This window comes from Vanessa atalanta, chromosome 15, assembly GCF_905147765.1.
Source record: "Vanessa atalanta chromosome 15, ilVanAtal1.2, whole genome shotgun sequence".
NCBI lineage: Eukaryota > Metazoa > Arthropoda > Insecta > Lepidoptera > Nymphalidae > Vanessa > Vanessa atalanta.
The window spans coordinates 5,943,423-5,962,803 of NC_061885.1; the positions used below are offsets into that span (position 1 = coordinate 5,943,423).

Sequence of the window (19,381 nt, forward strand, 5' to 3'; positions counted from 1 at the left end):
GCATTTATTTTTTTAGCATTAGCAGCCTGAAAATTTCCCACTGCTGGGCTAAAGGCCTCCTCTCCCTTGAGGAGAAGGTTTGGAGCATATTCCACCACGCTGCTCCAATGCGGGTTGGTGGAATACACATGTAGCAGAATTTCGTTGAAATTAGACACATGCAGGTTTCCTCACGATGTTTTCCTTCACCGCCGAGCACGAGATGAATTATAAACACAAATTAAGCACATGAAAATTCAGTGGTGCTTGCCTGGGTTTGAACCCGAAATCATCGGTTAAGATGCACGCGTTCTAACCACTGGCCCATCTCGACTCGCATTCATATACTAACACTATGACTATGCATTTATGCTAACACTTTATACATACATAAATAAATATTGGACAACATCATTCTGATCAATACATACTCTGATCCCAATGTAAGTAATTAAAGTACTTGTGTTAAGGAAAATCAGATGTGACGACGGTACCACAAACACTCAGACGCAAAACAACATAGAAAACATATGAACTTTTTCTACATCGACTCGGCCGCGAATCGAACCCGCGACCTCGTAGTGGCGTACCCATGAAAACCGGTGTACACACTACTCGACCACGGAGGTCGTCAAAGTCAAGTCCTATCATCGGAATTTAAGAACAAAGTCTTAAATTCCGATGATAGAATAATAGCCACATGGGATGGGCTACATTATTAGTAGTATTTGCGGAAGATCTATTACACCATAAATGGACCGCGAATCTTAGGATCTAAGATGTCATCCTTGTCCCTAAAATAACATTGGGTAACTCACACTTCAAGGCCAAATGGACCTTCTGATATTATCACAGTATCTCGACAAAGGTCCACAACTAGTAACAGACTCTAACATTGAAATGTGTAACCACTCAAATTAAGGTGTTACGTATAAATAAAATATATCTCAGTTTAACAAACGTAGTTAGAACTCCACCGTCACAGACGGACGCTGCATGCCCTAACAATTCACGTAACTTTCCACGTACGGGTTATAATTTAATCGCTACAAACTTTATACAAATGTCAAAGAGGAGTTCAAATCAAATTGCTAGTAAGTTGAACATTGTATAGAGAGTTTCACAGTTGTTTAACGAGTAAACAAAACATTACACAATGCGATTTTAATTCTGTTAGTCTTGGACAAATGGTCATGTTTCTGAATTGTCTAAAAGTGACAAGTTATAATGTTTTTCTAAAAACAAAGTCTGTATGTTTAGTGGTATGTTCTTAATTATATTATGTATACATATATTTTAATTGCCAGGAAGTTATTCTATAGTACTTTACATTGACCCACGCATAGTCGAATTACAAGCTCGCTAAATTTTCTATATTGAAATCCGTAAATAAATTTAAAAATATGTCTTTTTGAGCAGTTTGTATACATGCAAAATAATGTATCTGCATAATCTGAAAAATGGGAAATGCTTGAATAAAATCCTTTTACCAGTAATTATTTATATATTAATAAATAATAATCTCCTTAAATAAAATGTATAAGTCAATGTTTAATTTATGTGTAGGATTCAGCGATCCCTATTGCATGCTGGGTATCCAGCCAGCGTCTCTGCCTGCTTCGCCTCGCGCTTCTGAAGATGAAGGTCGTAAGCATGGCTTCAGACTAAGCTTCAAACGTCGTGATGGTCGACAGCAACGCGACAGTCTTGGGAGACTCCCAGCACGATATATTCGGGCAACAAGCGTCCGACCGCACACACTGTCACCCAAATGGAACGAGACTTTCAAATTGTAAGTTCTCTTTGACTTTTCTTCTTTACAAGCTTTCATCTCATTTAAGCCTCTTATGTGATGGATGTTAAAAAATATATATGCTTGGCATAAGTCTCATACATACAATCGTTATCATATTTTTGACTTTAAAATGGAGAATATTTAACCCTCTTAAAATTTTCATAAGTCCTATTCTATTTTAGTGCTTATCTGGGTAATATACTGAGCTCCTTTGCAAAAAATATTGGATATTTGCTTTGGCTCTGTCTGTTTAATGCGTTGCAACATAAGGGTTATATTAATGACTTACGTATAGTTACATCTTGTGAAGATGAAAAGAAAGAAAGCGTTATTTTTTTTAATCCGCTAATGCTGTAGTTTGTATTGATTTTATTTTAATTTGTAATATAACAGTTAGAAATTAGTGGAAATATATAATACCGCCAATTATAATTATTTTATTTATATATATTTACATCGAAACTATTTAGACTTAAATAATATATTCCATAAAATTAACTAGTATTTATATTTTTATTTTTCAACATCGCGGATTAATCGTAAATATCATTATATTATAAAGTTGAGTAAATAAATCAATTGACAGATACTAATTTTCGTGGTATTTAATTTTGATGACCTTATTACACATTTTTGTGATATTCATTTGTACAAAATATCTCCTCTAAAATATTATTTCATGAAACAAAGCTCGCGCTGATTGACAGCTTGCAAATTAAAACGTAAATAAAGCTTTGGGTTTCAGGAAATTTTATTTCACACAAGATAAGAATAAGTTATAAATAACTTCTAATGCAAAAATATATGTATAGACAACATGGATTATTTTTATTCAAACGAGATATTGTGATTGTTGATAGAGTGAGTCGGATACACGGGCGGATATGAAAATCCAAAACGTATGCTCCAACAAAACATCAATTAACAAAAAGTGTTGTATACTTACAATCGAGTTTTTAATATAAAAAAGTGCTCCGGAAACATTGAAATATGTTTCCTAAATAATAAGCATCATTTTTTTAATTTATTAAATGACTTGAGTTAGGATTTATAGGATAGGATATGGCAAGTATATCCTATTGTAGTTGCCACGTTTTTCTATTTAATTTATTTGTATAAAAGAATGTACTAAGTATATTGTAGTAATAAAAATATTTCTCTAACTAAAACTATAAATGTGTAGGTTAGATCTTATCGAATAATTACTATATAATAAGGCCTATTGATATTTCAGTAATGTCGCTTCATAAATTAATTATACGAGTTGGCTTTACGCTCGAGCTTTCTTACAAAGATACAAAATTCCGTCCACTACTAAGATATCCTTTAGATACACTAATTAATATTAACGGCTTCGATGGTATAATGACTGTATAAGGCTACTTATCCCGAGGTGCTGAGTTTAAGTATCGAGTTGAGCCAATGAAAATGTATCTAATGCATGCAATGGACTCCGTTGAAAATAGCTACCTACCTTTCCAACAAAAAAAAAAGCTGCAAATTCGGCAATACATTAGTAACTATCCTTATATCGATGTCCTATTTTATTTCTATTTATTTAAGGGTTATTATGTTATATATTATTTACATATTTTTGCAAATCTTCAGGTTTTGGGAACGACAGATTTTTTTTAGAATCTAAATATTTGGGGTTCAGATATGTATAAATACATACATAAAATGTATGTGAGTACGTATATACGTATATATATTTATTAATGTTTCTTCTCCTTACACCTGGAGAATAAAATAAACAAAAATGTTTAGATCAACCTTTAGAAAAACTTTGCTTTACATCGCTTGGAAGACCCAATGAAGTAAATATATTTGCTTGTATTAAGGGAATAATTGATAATATCAATAAAGCCAATTATTATAATAAAATAAGATTAATTAGAAATATTCAAATTGTTAGTTTCTCTGACCAAATCACACCAAGGCAAACTTTTTCATTTTTTGTTCGATAAAACCCAATAAAATTTATCATCCCGAATTAGGCGTTTGAACACTCAGGAGCTATCGCCATATTTCTAGCCACTAGACCAACGAGCCAGTCAAGTTGTTTGAAATATTTAGGTGGTGTAAGATCTCCCTCAAAGTCAAAATTTGCCCAAATCCTTTCTGTGTACTACACATTTAAATATCTTTCAAATTTGAAATACCTTCGTTACTGGTGAGGGCTTCAGTCTGTCAATATATATTTAAAAAAAATGAGATATATTTTGGTATAAAATTAGAAAGTAGCAAGGAGTGTTGGATTGAGATCCAAAACTTCTTATCAAGAAGAGGAGAGAGGAGGCTTTAGAGTAATAATGATATATTTACAGGCTGTTCCTTTCCTTTTACTTGAATTTATACTAGCTGAACCTGTGACAAAGATTATCAAATTATTTTTTATATTATTCAGTTTGATTAATAGTTTACTGAACATTTTTGCAATATAACAATTTTTTTTTATTACTATCAGTATTGAAATGTCTTGTTCATTCGTAGATAATGTCGAAATATCGAGCTCCACCAAATAAAAATAAAAAACATGGTAAATATCCCGTTTTAAATACTGATAGTAATAACAATCTTGTATATATTAATAAAAGTAAAGTAATACCAACATTGTCGAAGTATCCGGTCGTGGTTTTGGACGGCGGCGTCCATTAAACAGACGATCGATTAGTAGATTCGGCGTTGCACTGCGTCGCTTCATGCTTCGCTGTTCATTCCAGGGCTTAAGGTCTACATAAAAATAGTCTGTGAACGAACTTCAATAACATTTTCATACAACAGTATAAGGCTTAGCGCTTTGTGTTCGATTCATATACGTTAAATCGTTTACAAGTTTTGATACTGGCTTTTGTCTTATCGTAATTGTTTAGAGATTTAATTATTATTCAATTATTATATTATCAATACACAGCAATAAAATTCAAGAAGTTGATATTTTATTATTATTTTTATTATATGATATAAATTAGACACTATCTTGATAAATAAATAATTTAAGGTTTCGAAATTATTATTTCCAGAATTTAAAAAAAATATATAGGTATATACGAACTCGGTTAACAAACTCGGTAAAGAAATAGGTACTGATCTGTAATAAAGTGACGCACGTGCTTATAAGATGAAAAAAACAAATTAGATTATATTTGTTAATGTATCCCGATAATTTAACATACGTGATTATTCGTTATAGTTTATTAAGATTATTCTTTACTTTTTCAAATGTATTAATATATTTATTTAATTAGTGACATCGACGATATATCGTCGGATGTACTGCACCTAGACATCTGGGATCACGATGACGAGAGCTCTGTACTGGATGCGGTGTCGCGTCTCAATGAAGTGCGTGGAGTACGAGGCCTCGGCCGCTTCTTCAAACAAGTATGCCAGAGCGCACGGCAAGGGAGCCAGGATGATTTCCTTGGTAAGAAGATAAATGTTTAGTCATTGGGTTATATATGTAACAAATATAACATACATATACAAACATAAACAATATATATATCTCCACAGGGTCTAAGATATGATGTCCTTGTTACCAAAATTATAATGGCTTACATAGCTAGTCAACTTAAACACAGCAATAAAAAATATGTACAATAACTGAGAAATGGATTGTACGCACTCAGACCCAAACAAGGTTCTGAGTCGAATCGTTACCGGTATTTTACAAGAGATGTTTTTTTTTATAAGAGATTCACTAATAAAATAAAAAATATATATATTTTTTTATAAGATAAGGTATACATCGTCATTAAATCATAGCATTTTGCATTATATATATTAACTTAAATCACTTTAAAGTACATTAAAATTCATTGACTTAAAATCTCAATCGTATTCAAAATTAAAATAAACAAATTCGAACTATCCGATTCGTATTCAAATGAAATCGACGGGAAAATATAAACTTAAACAAAGTAGGGTATTAAATCTGAAAAATATAAAAACATACATCAAATAAAGGGTTTTAATTATTATTGAATTTATTGATAATGTTTGGTCTATATTGTTTAAAAAACGCTATAGCAGAATGAAGTTATATAATTAGGTTATTGCCTAATCATATTCGGCATATGATTACATGTGGCATTTCTACAATTTTATACATGATTGATAAAGCTTGTTTAGACTTGCCGAAATATTTAAAAAATAACTCGAGGAGACCTTTTCCATACCCGTGCTAAAAAATTATAATTAACATTGTTAATATGTGCTACAAATTATAATGTTTTTTTGTATGAAATTAGCGGAAACCTTGAGACAGGATGTTTAATTACATTTTCTTAATAGACAATTTATACAGATTTTATCTATTACAAATAGACAGTAGATTGTGTATGAGTTTATTACGTTAAAATGGCAAATTAAGTACAAAATAACTAAGATCTTACTGAAAATCATTAAAGTGATAGTTTTATTGACTTTCACAAACATACCGTAATCGTGATATAAAAGGAAAAGAATACGGTACGTCTGATATTGTAGTGCCTAAACCTTTATTTAGTTAATCCCCGTTTAAAGTGTAAACTGATAGTATTTCTGAAAGAAGTTTTACCAATTGGAAATACGTACCTCACTGAACTCTTCGGGAAAGTGGTCTCCAAATTAAATGTAAGCTTGTAATCATTATAATGTCTGCTATAAGGTATTTTCTTAACTAATAACAATAAATTATTTTATTAAACGTAGTTGGTAGTATATTTGTTTAAAAATAATAAATTGATGTGAAACCGGATATTTTCGGAATGTGTTAATTAAACATCAAACGGGTTGGAGGAACGGGAGAATTAGTTTACCCTTTAACTCATTAGTACTGGTGTAGTATTTTGTTACGTACATTGAAATGTCAGATTCTATTTTACAGTACGTGAATTGTCAAAATATCACGTTTCCAATCATACTATAAAAATAAAACGTAAAACAACTCCACAGCAATATCGGTATTTACGTACAAATGTTACTTTTCTCATTTATATAACGATCGTCTTCTTTTTTTCATTTGTTCTTTCAAAATTACCCAAGACCTTGAAATCCTCGTTGGAATGACTTGGTATCCGACTGTTACGCAATTCCTAAACTTATTAAATTTTTGTTGCTCGTAGAAAAACTTGCTTATTAAAATTCCAATTCTAAAAGAAATTTGAATATATACCTGGAGTAGAGTTATTATTTATGCATTCATTCCAAGCCCATTTTTTTTAAATTCAGGCCGAAGAGGGTTCAAGTACGAAGAAAAATGGAATATAACTAGATTGATGGTAGAGACCAAATCCAATATTTATTTAGGGAGTCAAATGCGTTGTAAGCATTCGAATTCATACAGAAAGGAAATAATTTGGCTACGAGCACCGATAAGAAGATTTTACAGCCGGCTGAGCTTAGAACAAAAAATGCGTGTCCAATACAATTTTCTTTTCATATTTCAATAAAATTTGATAATTTTCTTCGTTTTTTTTCTTCTAATTAAGAACGACGAATATCACTCGTGTATACATAAATGTTTACTTTTCGGCCTGCCCTCAAGTTGGTAGCAATTTATTCGAAAAATATTTATGAAAGAACAAAAAAAGGGACTGGAAATACACAAACAGACCGAAAAGATCTAAGCTAAAATAAGAAACACCAGCATAAATTTATTTATATATATTCTTAATTTCATGTTCATTTCATTATATTAATTCATATTAGAAATGAATTCCAATATTAAATATTGCAAGTAAAAGCAAAATATTGAACGGTAATCAACCGTCCTGTTTCTATCCTTCCTTTTATCTCTAGCGTTATTGAACGTAACCTTAATCAATTAAATCATTTCCCTTCAAGTAAATTCTTTAAAACCTTTTTCAATTCGGTTTTCGTTCTGTTCTCCTCGTATTTGCTGTGATGAAAAATCACTGATGACTAAGACTAAGATTAAAATGAATAACGCTGCTCACATTATAAAATTAGTAGTAGCGTTTGATACAATTCTTGCCGACGTACCTTCTCTTAATATATCTATATCTCGACAAGAAATAAAATGGTTCCATTCTTCCTTGTATCTGCAACGGCAGTGTAAACGAGCTGTTTTTTTTATCTCGTAAAATTACGTTATGGCGTTTCGCAAGGTGTTCTGATTTCTATATTGCTTTATGTATTTATAATATCTATTTCATCTGATATACATTGCCATCTCTATGCAGAATATGATAAAAATCATTTTAAATATACTTGATATATAAAATATAAAGCATAATAGACACCTAAAAAAAGTAAATATACATACATTATTGCTTAAATAATAACCTCTTCCAGACGACCTTTGGGTAGACGACTTGTAGTTGAAGTTGCGGTGGAGGAGGCTTACAAGAATCTGCATCAATTAATTAATACATAATAATAGCTGTGTACCCAATGGAATATTCCATCAGAATACACTGAAATGCTGGACGTTTTTATTTTACATATGAACAAAAATCTAAGCCCCGTTTTCGTAATAGGATCTGTAAACATCCCACTACGAGAGATACCATCAACGGGTGTTGAGGCGTGGTACAAGTTGGAGGCACGCTCTCAACGCTCTTCAGTTCAGGGACGCATCAGGTTGAGACTCTGGCTCTCGGCGAGGGAAGCTGGCAGACATGATGATGATAATTGGCAGCAGGTAAGCATACATGATAAATTTATTTTATTTGGGTAACACACAGGTTCTTAAGCTAGGATATTATTAGTGAATCTCGTTCACTAAATACTAGTGCAGTTTTGATATCCTCTTGAACAATGGGCTAGCTTATTAGGTTTCAGATCACAAAGTCGTCGGCTCAACTTCAGTCAAGTTATCGGGTTTCACCGTCGAAAAATTCTCAATTGCTACCTAAAGTTTAGAAATTCGCATTGATAAAGCATTCGTACTATGCCTGAAATTTCTTTCAACATAAAGTTAACAAACGAAAATATAATTTATTTAATTTTAAAGGGCAACCGATTATTTGATTTTCTGTATAACAATTTAATTCATATGGTAAAAAATCCTTAGCCTTGATTCGGTTTTGGAGAATGTTTTTGCACATACAGACTGACAAGAGCAGATCGAAATATCAAGTGTGAACGACACAGCTCGGTTGACATTTGTCATGTTGTATATATCAAACATTGTAATGAGAACCGGCAAGGAGCTCACCTTGGCAGTTAAATTAATTACTAGCTAGCGACCGCATGTTTTTACTTACGATTATAATAAGTATACGTTGGATGTGTTTTCTTTTTTTTCACTTCAAAAAAGTTAAATTGAAGCGATTTCATTTGAGTAAATTATTTATATTAATATTATATGTAGATAATTATTAGAATAGGTTTATATTTTTTTCTTTTTAAAAATATTAATGATACCAAGATTGTCCTCATTCTGCTTTAGAAAGTCTTTTTTTTATTTATATCTTGGCATCGTTTGCCTTTATACACGTTTTCCTTTCAGACACTGTACAAAAAATAATATTAGATATCAATTGAATTCAAAGCAAAATTCAAGAAATTGATGTCCTATGAAGAATGTACCTATCATATAAAAATAAATATTACTTTAAATTATACAGCATAAAAAAGTTCAAATACTTTTTATTTAATAATTACGGTTAAATTTAGTTTAAACCTGTAAAATGACGGTTCAGAATTGTTTCTTGCAGAAGAGCCATACTTCAATAAATCATAATTTCATTTGGTTTGATTTGAATAATTAATCGCCACAATTTTACTTGAAGTTACACCCTTACGCAACAAAACAACTCGATCTAATCGTCATCAATTTGTATTTATTCTACTATTAAATCCATATTGATAATAAAAGTGAACCAATTACAAGTCGAAATTAGTTCCATAATCTATGGCTAACAGATTTTTTTTATAACCACAAAAGAAAAACTTACGACAAAAATCCCATTGTGATAACTCTCTGAAGTAGTAAGCCGGGCATTAAATTTTTATTAGTTTTCCACTGAGATCCATTAGTCCATACATTCATGACGTAATAACATCAGCTTTAATAGTTTATGTCCACCACCCATCATGTAGTAATTAATCTCCGACCGACATACCTCGCTGTACTCCGACTCTTGAAATTCAATTAGATAATTCATAACGCTCTTTTGTTACCATGATTAATTAATATGGAAATCAAATAAGTAATGCAATTAAATTGATCGTGAGTGTAATATAATTATTAATTTGAAGTCCTCTTTTATCGTGGATGTCGTTGTTACCACTCTAATCTGCCGAGATCAATCTTTGAGCTAAGTAAGCACCAGTTCTTGGACACCAGGACCATCTTAAAAATTATATAATTAATAAGAAATTTAATTTAAAAATACAATGTACAACACTTTTTTTTTGCATTCCTTGTTTGAATTAAACCTTAATTAAATGTGTGAATCAAGTAAATAAATATTTTTAAATAGGTTCCTTTTACCGTTGTATACTTATAGTTACCACTTTTTAGCCAAATGGCAAAGCGAGGTAATATTACGATTTCAATCAAAAAATATTTGCAAAATGTCATCATCATCATATCAGCCGCAGATCGTCTACTGCTGGACAAGGGGCTACCTCAATGATGTCCACGATGGCCTGTCTTGTGTTATCCGCATCCAGTGGCTTCTTGCTACCCTTACAAGATAGTCGGTCCGCCTTGGCTTGCCTATGGATGCCATATATATGCCTTCGTATTATTGTCGCCACTCGAGAACCCTTCGGCCCAGCGTGATTTCTGCGAGCGATGTGCCCCGTCCACTGCCATTACACTTGAGTATTTCTTCGGGCTATGTTGGTTTTCCTGCGCATTTCATCATTACTGTTGCGATTTCGGGGAAACTCCGAGCGTAGCTCTTCATGTTACTGCAATTGAATTCCACAGAAATTAAAATGTTCTTAATATTTTTTTCTCGTTATCCATGCCTTTCGTGTATCTTTTTTTATCATTTCGATGTTACTGCATGTTTCATTTCAAGACAACATCGCATTTTTTTCTAAAAGCTCAAAATGTATTAAACATTTGAGCTAAATAATTAAAATAAATTGCCAGCAATATTGGTGAAAACGAAACCACTAATTCACTTCACTAATCCTCTTAATTAGCCATAAATAAAATTAATCATAGAAGTAGCCATTGTCAAATCATGTCCACAGCCGTATTTGTTTATATAGCTTGCATATTGTACCTGCCTATGTCAAACAAGGAACTCTACTATTTTTAGCCCAGTTATAATAGAATACTTATTATTAGTAAATAATTTTCGTGTATACATTCAGAAGCTGGGTGTGCTAGGGAATGTATATTCTCTGTGAAAAATTTAATTCCTTATAAATTGGGAATAGTATATTGAATATAAATATTGAATTCCGCTTAAAATAAAAATGTTGTTTTCGTGTTATGTATCCCAGTCCCGCTTTGGTTGAACTTTTGCGTTAGCTTAATAAATGATTGAGTCAGCGAGTGAAGCGAAATTGCGATTACACGATAAATCTAATTCATTTCTCGAGAGTACTTCATCCAATACGACTCCGGACTCTGTATTCTTTCCCCACGATTTCTACATTTCAATTACATTTTTAGAAATCAATAAGTACCCGTAGATTGTTTGTTTGTCAAATATATGTAAGCTGGATTAACTTTGATCATACTCATACAGAAACAGTGTATAAATATAGGTGCGACTTTAGATACTTACCTACATTACATTAACAGCCTGTAAATTTCCCACTGCTGGGCTAAGGCCTCCTCTCACTTCGAGGAGATGGTATGGAGCATATTCCACTACGCTGCTCCAATGCGGGTTGGTGAAATACGCATGTTTCCTGATACATGCAGGTTTCCTCACGATGTTTTTCTTCACCGCCGAGCACGAGATTAATTATAAACACAAATTAAGCACAAGAAAATTCAGTGGTGCCTGCCTGGGTTTAAGCCCGAAATCATCGATTACGATGCACGCGTTCTAACCACTGGGCCATTTTGGCTCACTGTTGAAGATGAAATTATACAATTTTACATAACACTACACTAAAATATGCGTATAATTAGTTAATAAAAAAGGAATCATTTTTTATCCGTAAATAAGATTGAATTCATGACTTTCGAATAACACTCATAGTGTAAAAGGAGAACCGTTTATTATTAATCAAGAAGATTATATTATTGTCGTCGTTACCAGATAGGCTATCGCACTCTAAATATGTTTTCAAATCTAACTTATAGAACCTTAAATAAGCGCGACAAACAGACAAATATACTCTTCGTGTGTATTCAACGACTTATGATGCGAAGTATCAGAGAGTGCTTTATGATCGAAACAATTTTTTTCGTCTCATTTCGGCAACTGTTTGTATTATTACACAACAATCTATTATTATAGTTATTATATACTCTTGTTCACGGAATCATGATAGTTTGCATACCGTTGTAAAGGAAATTAAATGGAGATTGATCCTGTACTTTTAAAAAATATAATGAATGTGATATTCATTGTAGATTTAATATATACTTAGTATATATAGTGTATATAGTAATCACTATCTTATTCAGAGTCGTTTAAAAAAAAACTAAATCTATTATTATCAACTTATTATAACAAAAATCTAAGTAAAGAAGTGTTTAAAGCATGCCCATAATGTCTTTTGAACGTTGAAGTATCAAAGATTTTAAATGGCAAGCGATTTAACTCTGAGGAAATTTCCATTCAGTCTATTAATCACCAGTCACGAGTAGACGTGAAGTGATGTGCAGCATACGTGTAATTAAAGAGGTAATTGCTACCTGCAAATGTATGACATTATAGACATTTATTTAAACCACTTGGAGTATATTTATGTAACAAAAAAAGTGACGTAAAAAAACTATCATTGATTTTTTATATTACCTACTTAAATTAATTAAATTACTCAACGGGAGTATTCGTAATCCAACTTTTAAAGACAACTGCAGCTCTGACACTACCTGCTGATGCCTCTATTCCTGGATGAACTAGTATTTTTTATCTTACCTTCGGGTTTGCCCACAAATGGTAACAAAAAGATGATCACGTATAATCGATTCTCACCTTTTACAGCCAATATTAATGAACGTATTTAAGTAATAACTGTCTTGATATTAGATATAAACTGTTTGTAGATAAATCTCTTTGTGACAAGTATTAGAAAACTTAGTCAACATCCCAAACCAGTTTTATTGGTACTTGAAGTGTGTGGATGGGCGTTGCTCCAAGACTATTGCCTTTAATATACGTCTCACAAGAGGATGTCGACTAAGATAGTCGGAGTACCCTGAATCCCAAAGAGTATTCACGACAGATTCATGTACCAAAATGGTATATATAAGATATTTTTTTTCCATATGAAATAAATCTGATAAGAACCGTGCTAAATTTGAACCTGTAGGCTTATTATAGGAAACCTTATTGGTTTCAGCTCATATAATCCACCAATACCATGCTGGTTTTTATGTTTTGATTGTCAAGGGACGCTAACTGCTCACAAGAAGGTTTCTTTGCTCAGTTGTCAAATCTGTAAGTGGTTCGTGCCAGCCCCACTTTTCCAGACTTAGATGCACTTCCTCTACGTTTTAGTCCGTCGACCTATTGAATCATCCACTAGGACTTTGTGAACATTATAAATTGTCCAAGGAGTATAGTATCTAAGAACTATTTGAGTTAGTCATGTCGCAAACAAATCTATGCATCGCGTACCATTTGGCAAATATTAATGTTGTTATTTGCGTTAGAAGTTGCCAATCCGGTATTGCACAATGACGGGACAGGTGATCGGCTTTGGTGTTGTATATTTTGGGAATATGAAAAGTTTCTATGTCTTTGTGATATCTGTCCAACATTCGAAAAAAACTTTATGTCATGATGATCCTTATATTTATGACCCTTAGGTTTTGCGATCTGAATCTCCCTTCCCTAGTTCCGCAGATGTGCTACAGCGATTTATTTCGGTTTTTAGTGAATGATAGAGCAGTAGAGACTCTGACCATGCTCTTTTAAAACTTTGATAATTACTAAGAGGTCCTTCATATGAATGATGAATATGAATGCAGGCCCACTAACGTAAGCACCCAATCACCTATCAGATTCGTACTGTCTATTTTAACTCCCCGTACTACGTGTGAAGCATCCGAAAAATGTTTTGTACAATTGACATGTATCACCAAATCAGGTATTCCTTTGATTCCTTGTTCAACGCAATAATTTTTGAATTGAGATTGTTGTGTCGAATTATTTATGAATCTTTGGAGCTGACAGTGATTGAGTCTGCCTCAGGGTACGATAAAACTTGCAAAATTGATCATTCCGACATTTTGCATATTGTAAAGTTTGGTAAAACTTCGTTGCAGAACTTTTGAGATCTTATTTTGTGAATAATTGCAATGAGTAGAAAATTTTCCACGGGTCCCAAACAAAATCCCAGGTATCCCATGCCTTTTTTTATGGTTTTTAAAACGGTTTATTTCTTCATTTACCTCCAGTTCAGTGAATACTTTTCAAAATCACAAAATAAGTATAGTGGGTTTAACGGATTTCGGGTTCTCTTAATTTTGTTTCGATTGTTAAAGAAAATGCAGCCTCATTATTTTCGAGTTCAGACTGATCGTCCGTATATAAATAAGCAACTACTTACATTATCATTAAAGTAATCATCTTCTTTATTGTTTATTTGATAATCTGACGCTATTATTTAGGTCTATAGTAGGTGTATTTGTTATTTTCTATTTCAATCGTCTTTGGTAATATATAACAACATAACGTTACTCTAAACCTAAAACAAAAAAATGTATTATAATTTCAGAAAGTACAGAAATACTATAGCTTCGTTTTTTAAAACATTAATTATCGAGCGGCCACACCGCTAATTCATACTTCAAAAACGATTATACATTCATAGAGGGTAATTTGAAAAAATAATACTTCTTTAGAATACCTTACGGCTATAAACGACGAAAAAAACATCTCTGAATTAAATATATTGTGATATTTTTATTAGAAAACATTTGATACTTTAAATTTTAAATTAATCAGTGAATATATTTCATACTTTAATGTCGCAATTACTTATTAAATGAGTTCGGTAGAATATGGAAAAAGTGTCAGGTACGTATGTATGTATGTATGTATGTATATGTTCTTTCTGTACTCCTGACAATGTTTGTGTTATGATGATCGTTTGAGTAGTTAAGATGTGAAAACGTAACTCACGAACAAATTCACTTTTACATTTGAGTGAGAATGATAACGATCTTCTAATGCTAGTTTCACATTCTCGGTCCTCTCACGTGTTGACTTTTTATCTTTACGGGAATAGATCACTCCTCGACTCACAGGGAATTATCTACTGCGAAGGCTTATGGCTGTCACATGCGAATATTACGTTCCGATTTCCATCGGCATCCATAAATCGATTACAGAGCGGAAGGCAATAAAGACGTCGCATTTTTATAATTGTCTTTAGGTTGCTTTTAGGTCATCGTTATTTCAAAATCAATAGTCGTAGTTAAACTTTTATTAGGTCATTATTGAACTAGAAGTAAATAGCATATTTGGTAGTTTTGTTTTGATGAAGGACATCTAATTGGTTGAATTATATTTATTAAAACAGATATTTAACTCAGTATCTTCTACTTATTTTAATTTTAGTCACCGCCATCAATGGGATCTAAGATGTTAAGCCCCTTGTGCTCGTAATTACACCAGCTCACTCGCTCTTCAAACCAGATCGCAGAAATACAGAGTACCTATTGATTTTTGCGATAGAATTATTTGTTGAGTGGGTGGTCTACGCCCAGACAGGCCTGTACTAAACTCTACCCTACCATAGGTTTAAATACGTAGCATTTTTCTTCATATGTTTATTGTTAGTCTTATGCATACAAAAGTATTTCATACATTTCAACCGTGATAACGTGTTAATAGTTAGCAATAACATGTTTGTTGACGATATTAATGAGCTGAAAATTAATTTTATCGAAGTTTTACAATAATATAAAACGCTGATACACGATAAGGTTTGTTTTCATAAACTTTTAATTAAAGGTGCGTCAACACGAGCGTCTGTTTGGCGTACTTTTGGCTCATGAGGTTGATACGGCTGCGAGCACATCTACGAGCGGAGCGGAGAGCGAGAGCGGTGAATGGGAGGGAGAATTATGTGGTGCGGCGCAGACGCTTTTGCACCAACACGCAGTGCAAGGGGACATGAGCTCGCTTCAAGCAGCAATTGCTCGATTTGCTGCTTCGTGCAAGCTCAACAGTGAAGCACCGCTGGACCCAAAGTACGACTTTTTTGCTGTTGTAGTATATTTATTATAAAGTGAAAAATTTTACAAACATTTTTAATTGACGATTACATTTTTGTTTTGTATATATATTTTTAAGTCTAATAGGAGTAATAGGAGTAAGTCTATAAGATGTAATAGGAGTTTATTAGCGGATTTTAATTATCCTACATATTTTAAACTGAAATAAATTATTGTAATAAACAACGTAACTTTAATTAACACGTAATGTTCTACACAATCATTCAACCGTGTATTCGATTGAACGCCCACTGTCAATATCCACCTCCTAACGCGTGCATATTATTAAATATATGACCCATACTATTAATATTACATACATATATGGAGTGCAATCGTGAATTACAGTATATTTTTTTAAATAATAAGTTGGATAAATGAGAATTAGATAGGAGATCATTACATAGACAAATTAGTACGGAAGAATATAATTGTGCAAAACAACAGGTACATGTATAAGCTACTGACCGAGTTGGAGCGGGCATGGTGCGCGAGTGAAAGTCTTAGCCTAGGAAGCGGGAGCGGGAGCGGAGATTCAGGATCGGGCGCTACACGAGATGAGGAAAGGTGGCTCGCGGTCTGCTTCTGCGAGTTTGTGGAACGAGCACTTCATCAACTTCGCTTACATCGAGACTTATACCCCGTACTGCATCATTTGAGTCTCAACAAGTAAGTTTATTTAATGAGGTCCTATGAAATGAAAATATAAAATGAAAATTAAAATTAAATGCAAGTAAAATTTGTGTAATAACCAATAATCCTAAAACTTAGGTTGTTATTCTACCTGGAAACAAAAAATTTGCATTTTTTATAGAACCGTTCAAAAAATATTATTTTGATTCATGTATTTTTTTATACGAAAAGATACCCCTAAGACTAATGACCCGTATGGGTTGAATAACTATTTCTTGGCTATATTTTGTGAGTTAAGTTTTACACATTTTAACAGTAATACACATGAATATAGCAATACTCTTTCTTTCAGATTGGAATACCTCTTACGTTGTCTCAATCAGCTCTCACAAATGAAAGCATTTTGGCGCTGCTGTCCTTTTAATAATGAAATTAGGTCAGTGAACTTTGTCTTTTACCCCTTAAATGAAGTTGACCCTCTTCAAATCAAATATAAACATTTTAAACTTCATAATTTATGACAGAATACCTCAGGCGATACCAAGGAGATGCAAATTTTGTTTTTGATAAACAAGTTATTATTATTTTTCAAATATATTAAATATTTCTTTTAATATTAAAATTAATTAACTTTGAAATAGATTAAGTCACAATAGGATTTGTGGTAGATGTGTGTAAACACGTATACAGAAGAAATAAAAGTACTCACGCTAACAGTCCAGTACACGTATATTAGTCACAGTTCACAAAACACACAAGAAAGTTCAAAAGGTCAATAGAAGATAGACAGAATAGAATATAGACAGTCACACATAGAAATATAGCACAACACAAAACTTAGGAACTCAGGAAATATAAAGTAATGAGAAAACAAAGCAAATCGCATCGAACGTTAAAGCCGACTAAGTATGTGACTACTTGTTCCGCAGTAGTCGGTAGTCGGAGAATGATATCCGAACGCCGTATACTACGGGTTTCGCCCGAGTATGCTTGTGAATTAATTATTTATATATATTTTATTATTTAATATAAATTATAATGTGTATGTATGTATTGGTGAAATGTGTAAGATGTTTATAATATTAATACATAAATAAATATTAAATAAAATATTATATTATGTTTATGTAAAGTGTAATAAATAAAATAAACTAAATAAATGTAATAATTCGCCTACATTACTCCCCTCCAGAGGCCGTGTCTACGGACGATAATAATCTGGAAAGTGAACTTTCCTCCCAGAACGAGTAGTTTTTATGGGGGGACTATGGTGTCGTGGCTGAATTGGTAGTTCGAGGTCGGGCGGTGGTATGTCCTGTGACAAATCGTCGGACAGTATATAGGCCGGCTTAAGGCGGTCAATCGATACCGTCACGACTTTACCTTTAAAATCTATTTTAAAAGTTTTAGCACCTCTGCTTATAACCTTATGTGGACCTGTGTATGCGGGTTGCAGTGAACCACGCAGCGCGTCTTCCCTAAGGAATACGTGGCTGCATGTGGTAAGGTCTTTAAAAATGAAGGTCTTACGTGTGGAGTGATGCTGTGCTGGGACTGGACGTAGCTTCTCGGCAAAGGACTTCATACGAGCGGAAAAATCGGTAATGTCGGTAGTGTAGCCTGCGACATTATGGCCGAAAAATTCGCCAGGTAAGCGCAGTGGCTCGCCATATACCAGTTCCGCCGATGAAGCCTGGAGGTCTTCTTTGAAGGAACTTCTTATGCCGAGAAGAACTAGGGGAAGTGACTCAACCCAATTGCTATCTCCGTGACAAATGATAGCTGCTTTTAGCTGCCGGTGAAAGCGTTCAACTAAGCCGTTGCACTGAGGGTGGTAAGCGGTTGTCCTGCGATGCTGAAATCCAATGGATTTAGCCAATTGTTCGAACAGGGCTGATTCGAACTGTCTTCCGCGATCGGTGACTATGTCAGTAGGGCAACCAAATCGGGAGAACCAGCAGGACACTAAAGCTTTAGCCACGGTTTCAGCAGTGATATCGGCTATGGGTACAGCTTCCGGCCATCGCGTGAAGCGATCGACGGCTGTCAAACAGTACCGATAACCACTGGCTGGAGGTAATGGTCCGATCAGGTCTATATGGACATGTTTGAATCGCGCTGAAGGTAAAGCATGTGTACCCAACGGTGAGGTCACGTGACGGCTTACCTTCGTACGCTGGCAGGTCAAACATGCCTTAGACCATTGACGGCAGTTCTTGCGCATGAGTGGCCATACGAAGCGTTGTGCAACGAGCTTAGTTGAAGCTGTAGAACCGGGATGGCTAAGGGAGTGCAGACTATCAAAAATTTGCCGACGGAGGTTAATGGGGACAAAAGGCCTAGGAGTCGGTGTACTGACGTCGCAGTACAATTCAGTACGACTACCGGGTATTGACATTTTTATAAGACGAAGTGATGTGTCGCCTTTAAGGGTGTCAGCCAGATCGGGGTCTGTGGCTTGGTACTTGGCAAGGACTTCTAAATCGACCGGCATCTGCAATTCGTCGACTCGAGAAAGAGTGTCGGCCACGACGTTATGTTTGCCCGCGATGTGTCGTATGTCGGTCGTGAACTGCGAGATGAAGTCCAAGTGTCTATACTGACGGGGACTGCAGCTACTTTTCCTTTCATGGAAAGCGTAGCAGAGAGGC

At 33.7% G+C, this 19,381-nt stretch overlaps 1 protein-coding gene across 1 annotated transcript in view; it reads left to right on the forward strand.

Annotated features, from left to right (window-relative positions):
• LOC125069176 (BAI1-associated protein 3) overlaps positions 1-19,381 on the forward strand; it is an 80,336-nt gene that overhangs the window by 30,633 nt on the left and 30,322 nt on the right. The window contains exons 5-10 of the mRNA XM_047678575.1: positions 1,546-1,771; positions 5,023-5,201; positions 8,260-8,423; positions 15,835-16,073; positions 16,545-16,766; positions 17,083-17,166. Coding sequence (XP_047534531.1) covers positions 1,546-1,771; positions 5,023-5,201; positions 8,260-8,423; positions 15,835-16,073; positions 16,545-16,766; positions 17,083-17,166 — 1,114 coding nt within the window. The remainder of the gene's footprint in view (positions 1-1,545; positions 1,772-5,022; positions 5,202-8,259; positions 8,424-15,834; positions 16,074-16,544; positions 16,767-17,082; positions 17,167-19,381) is intronic.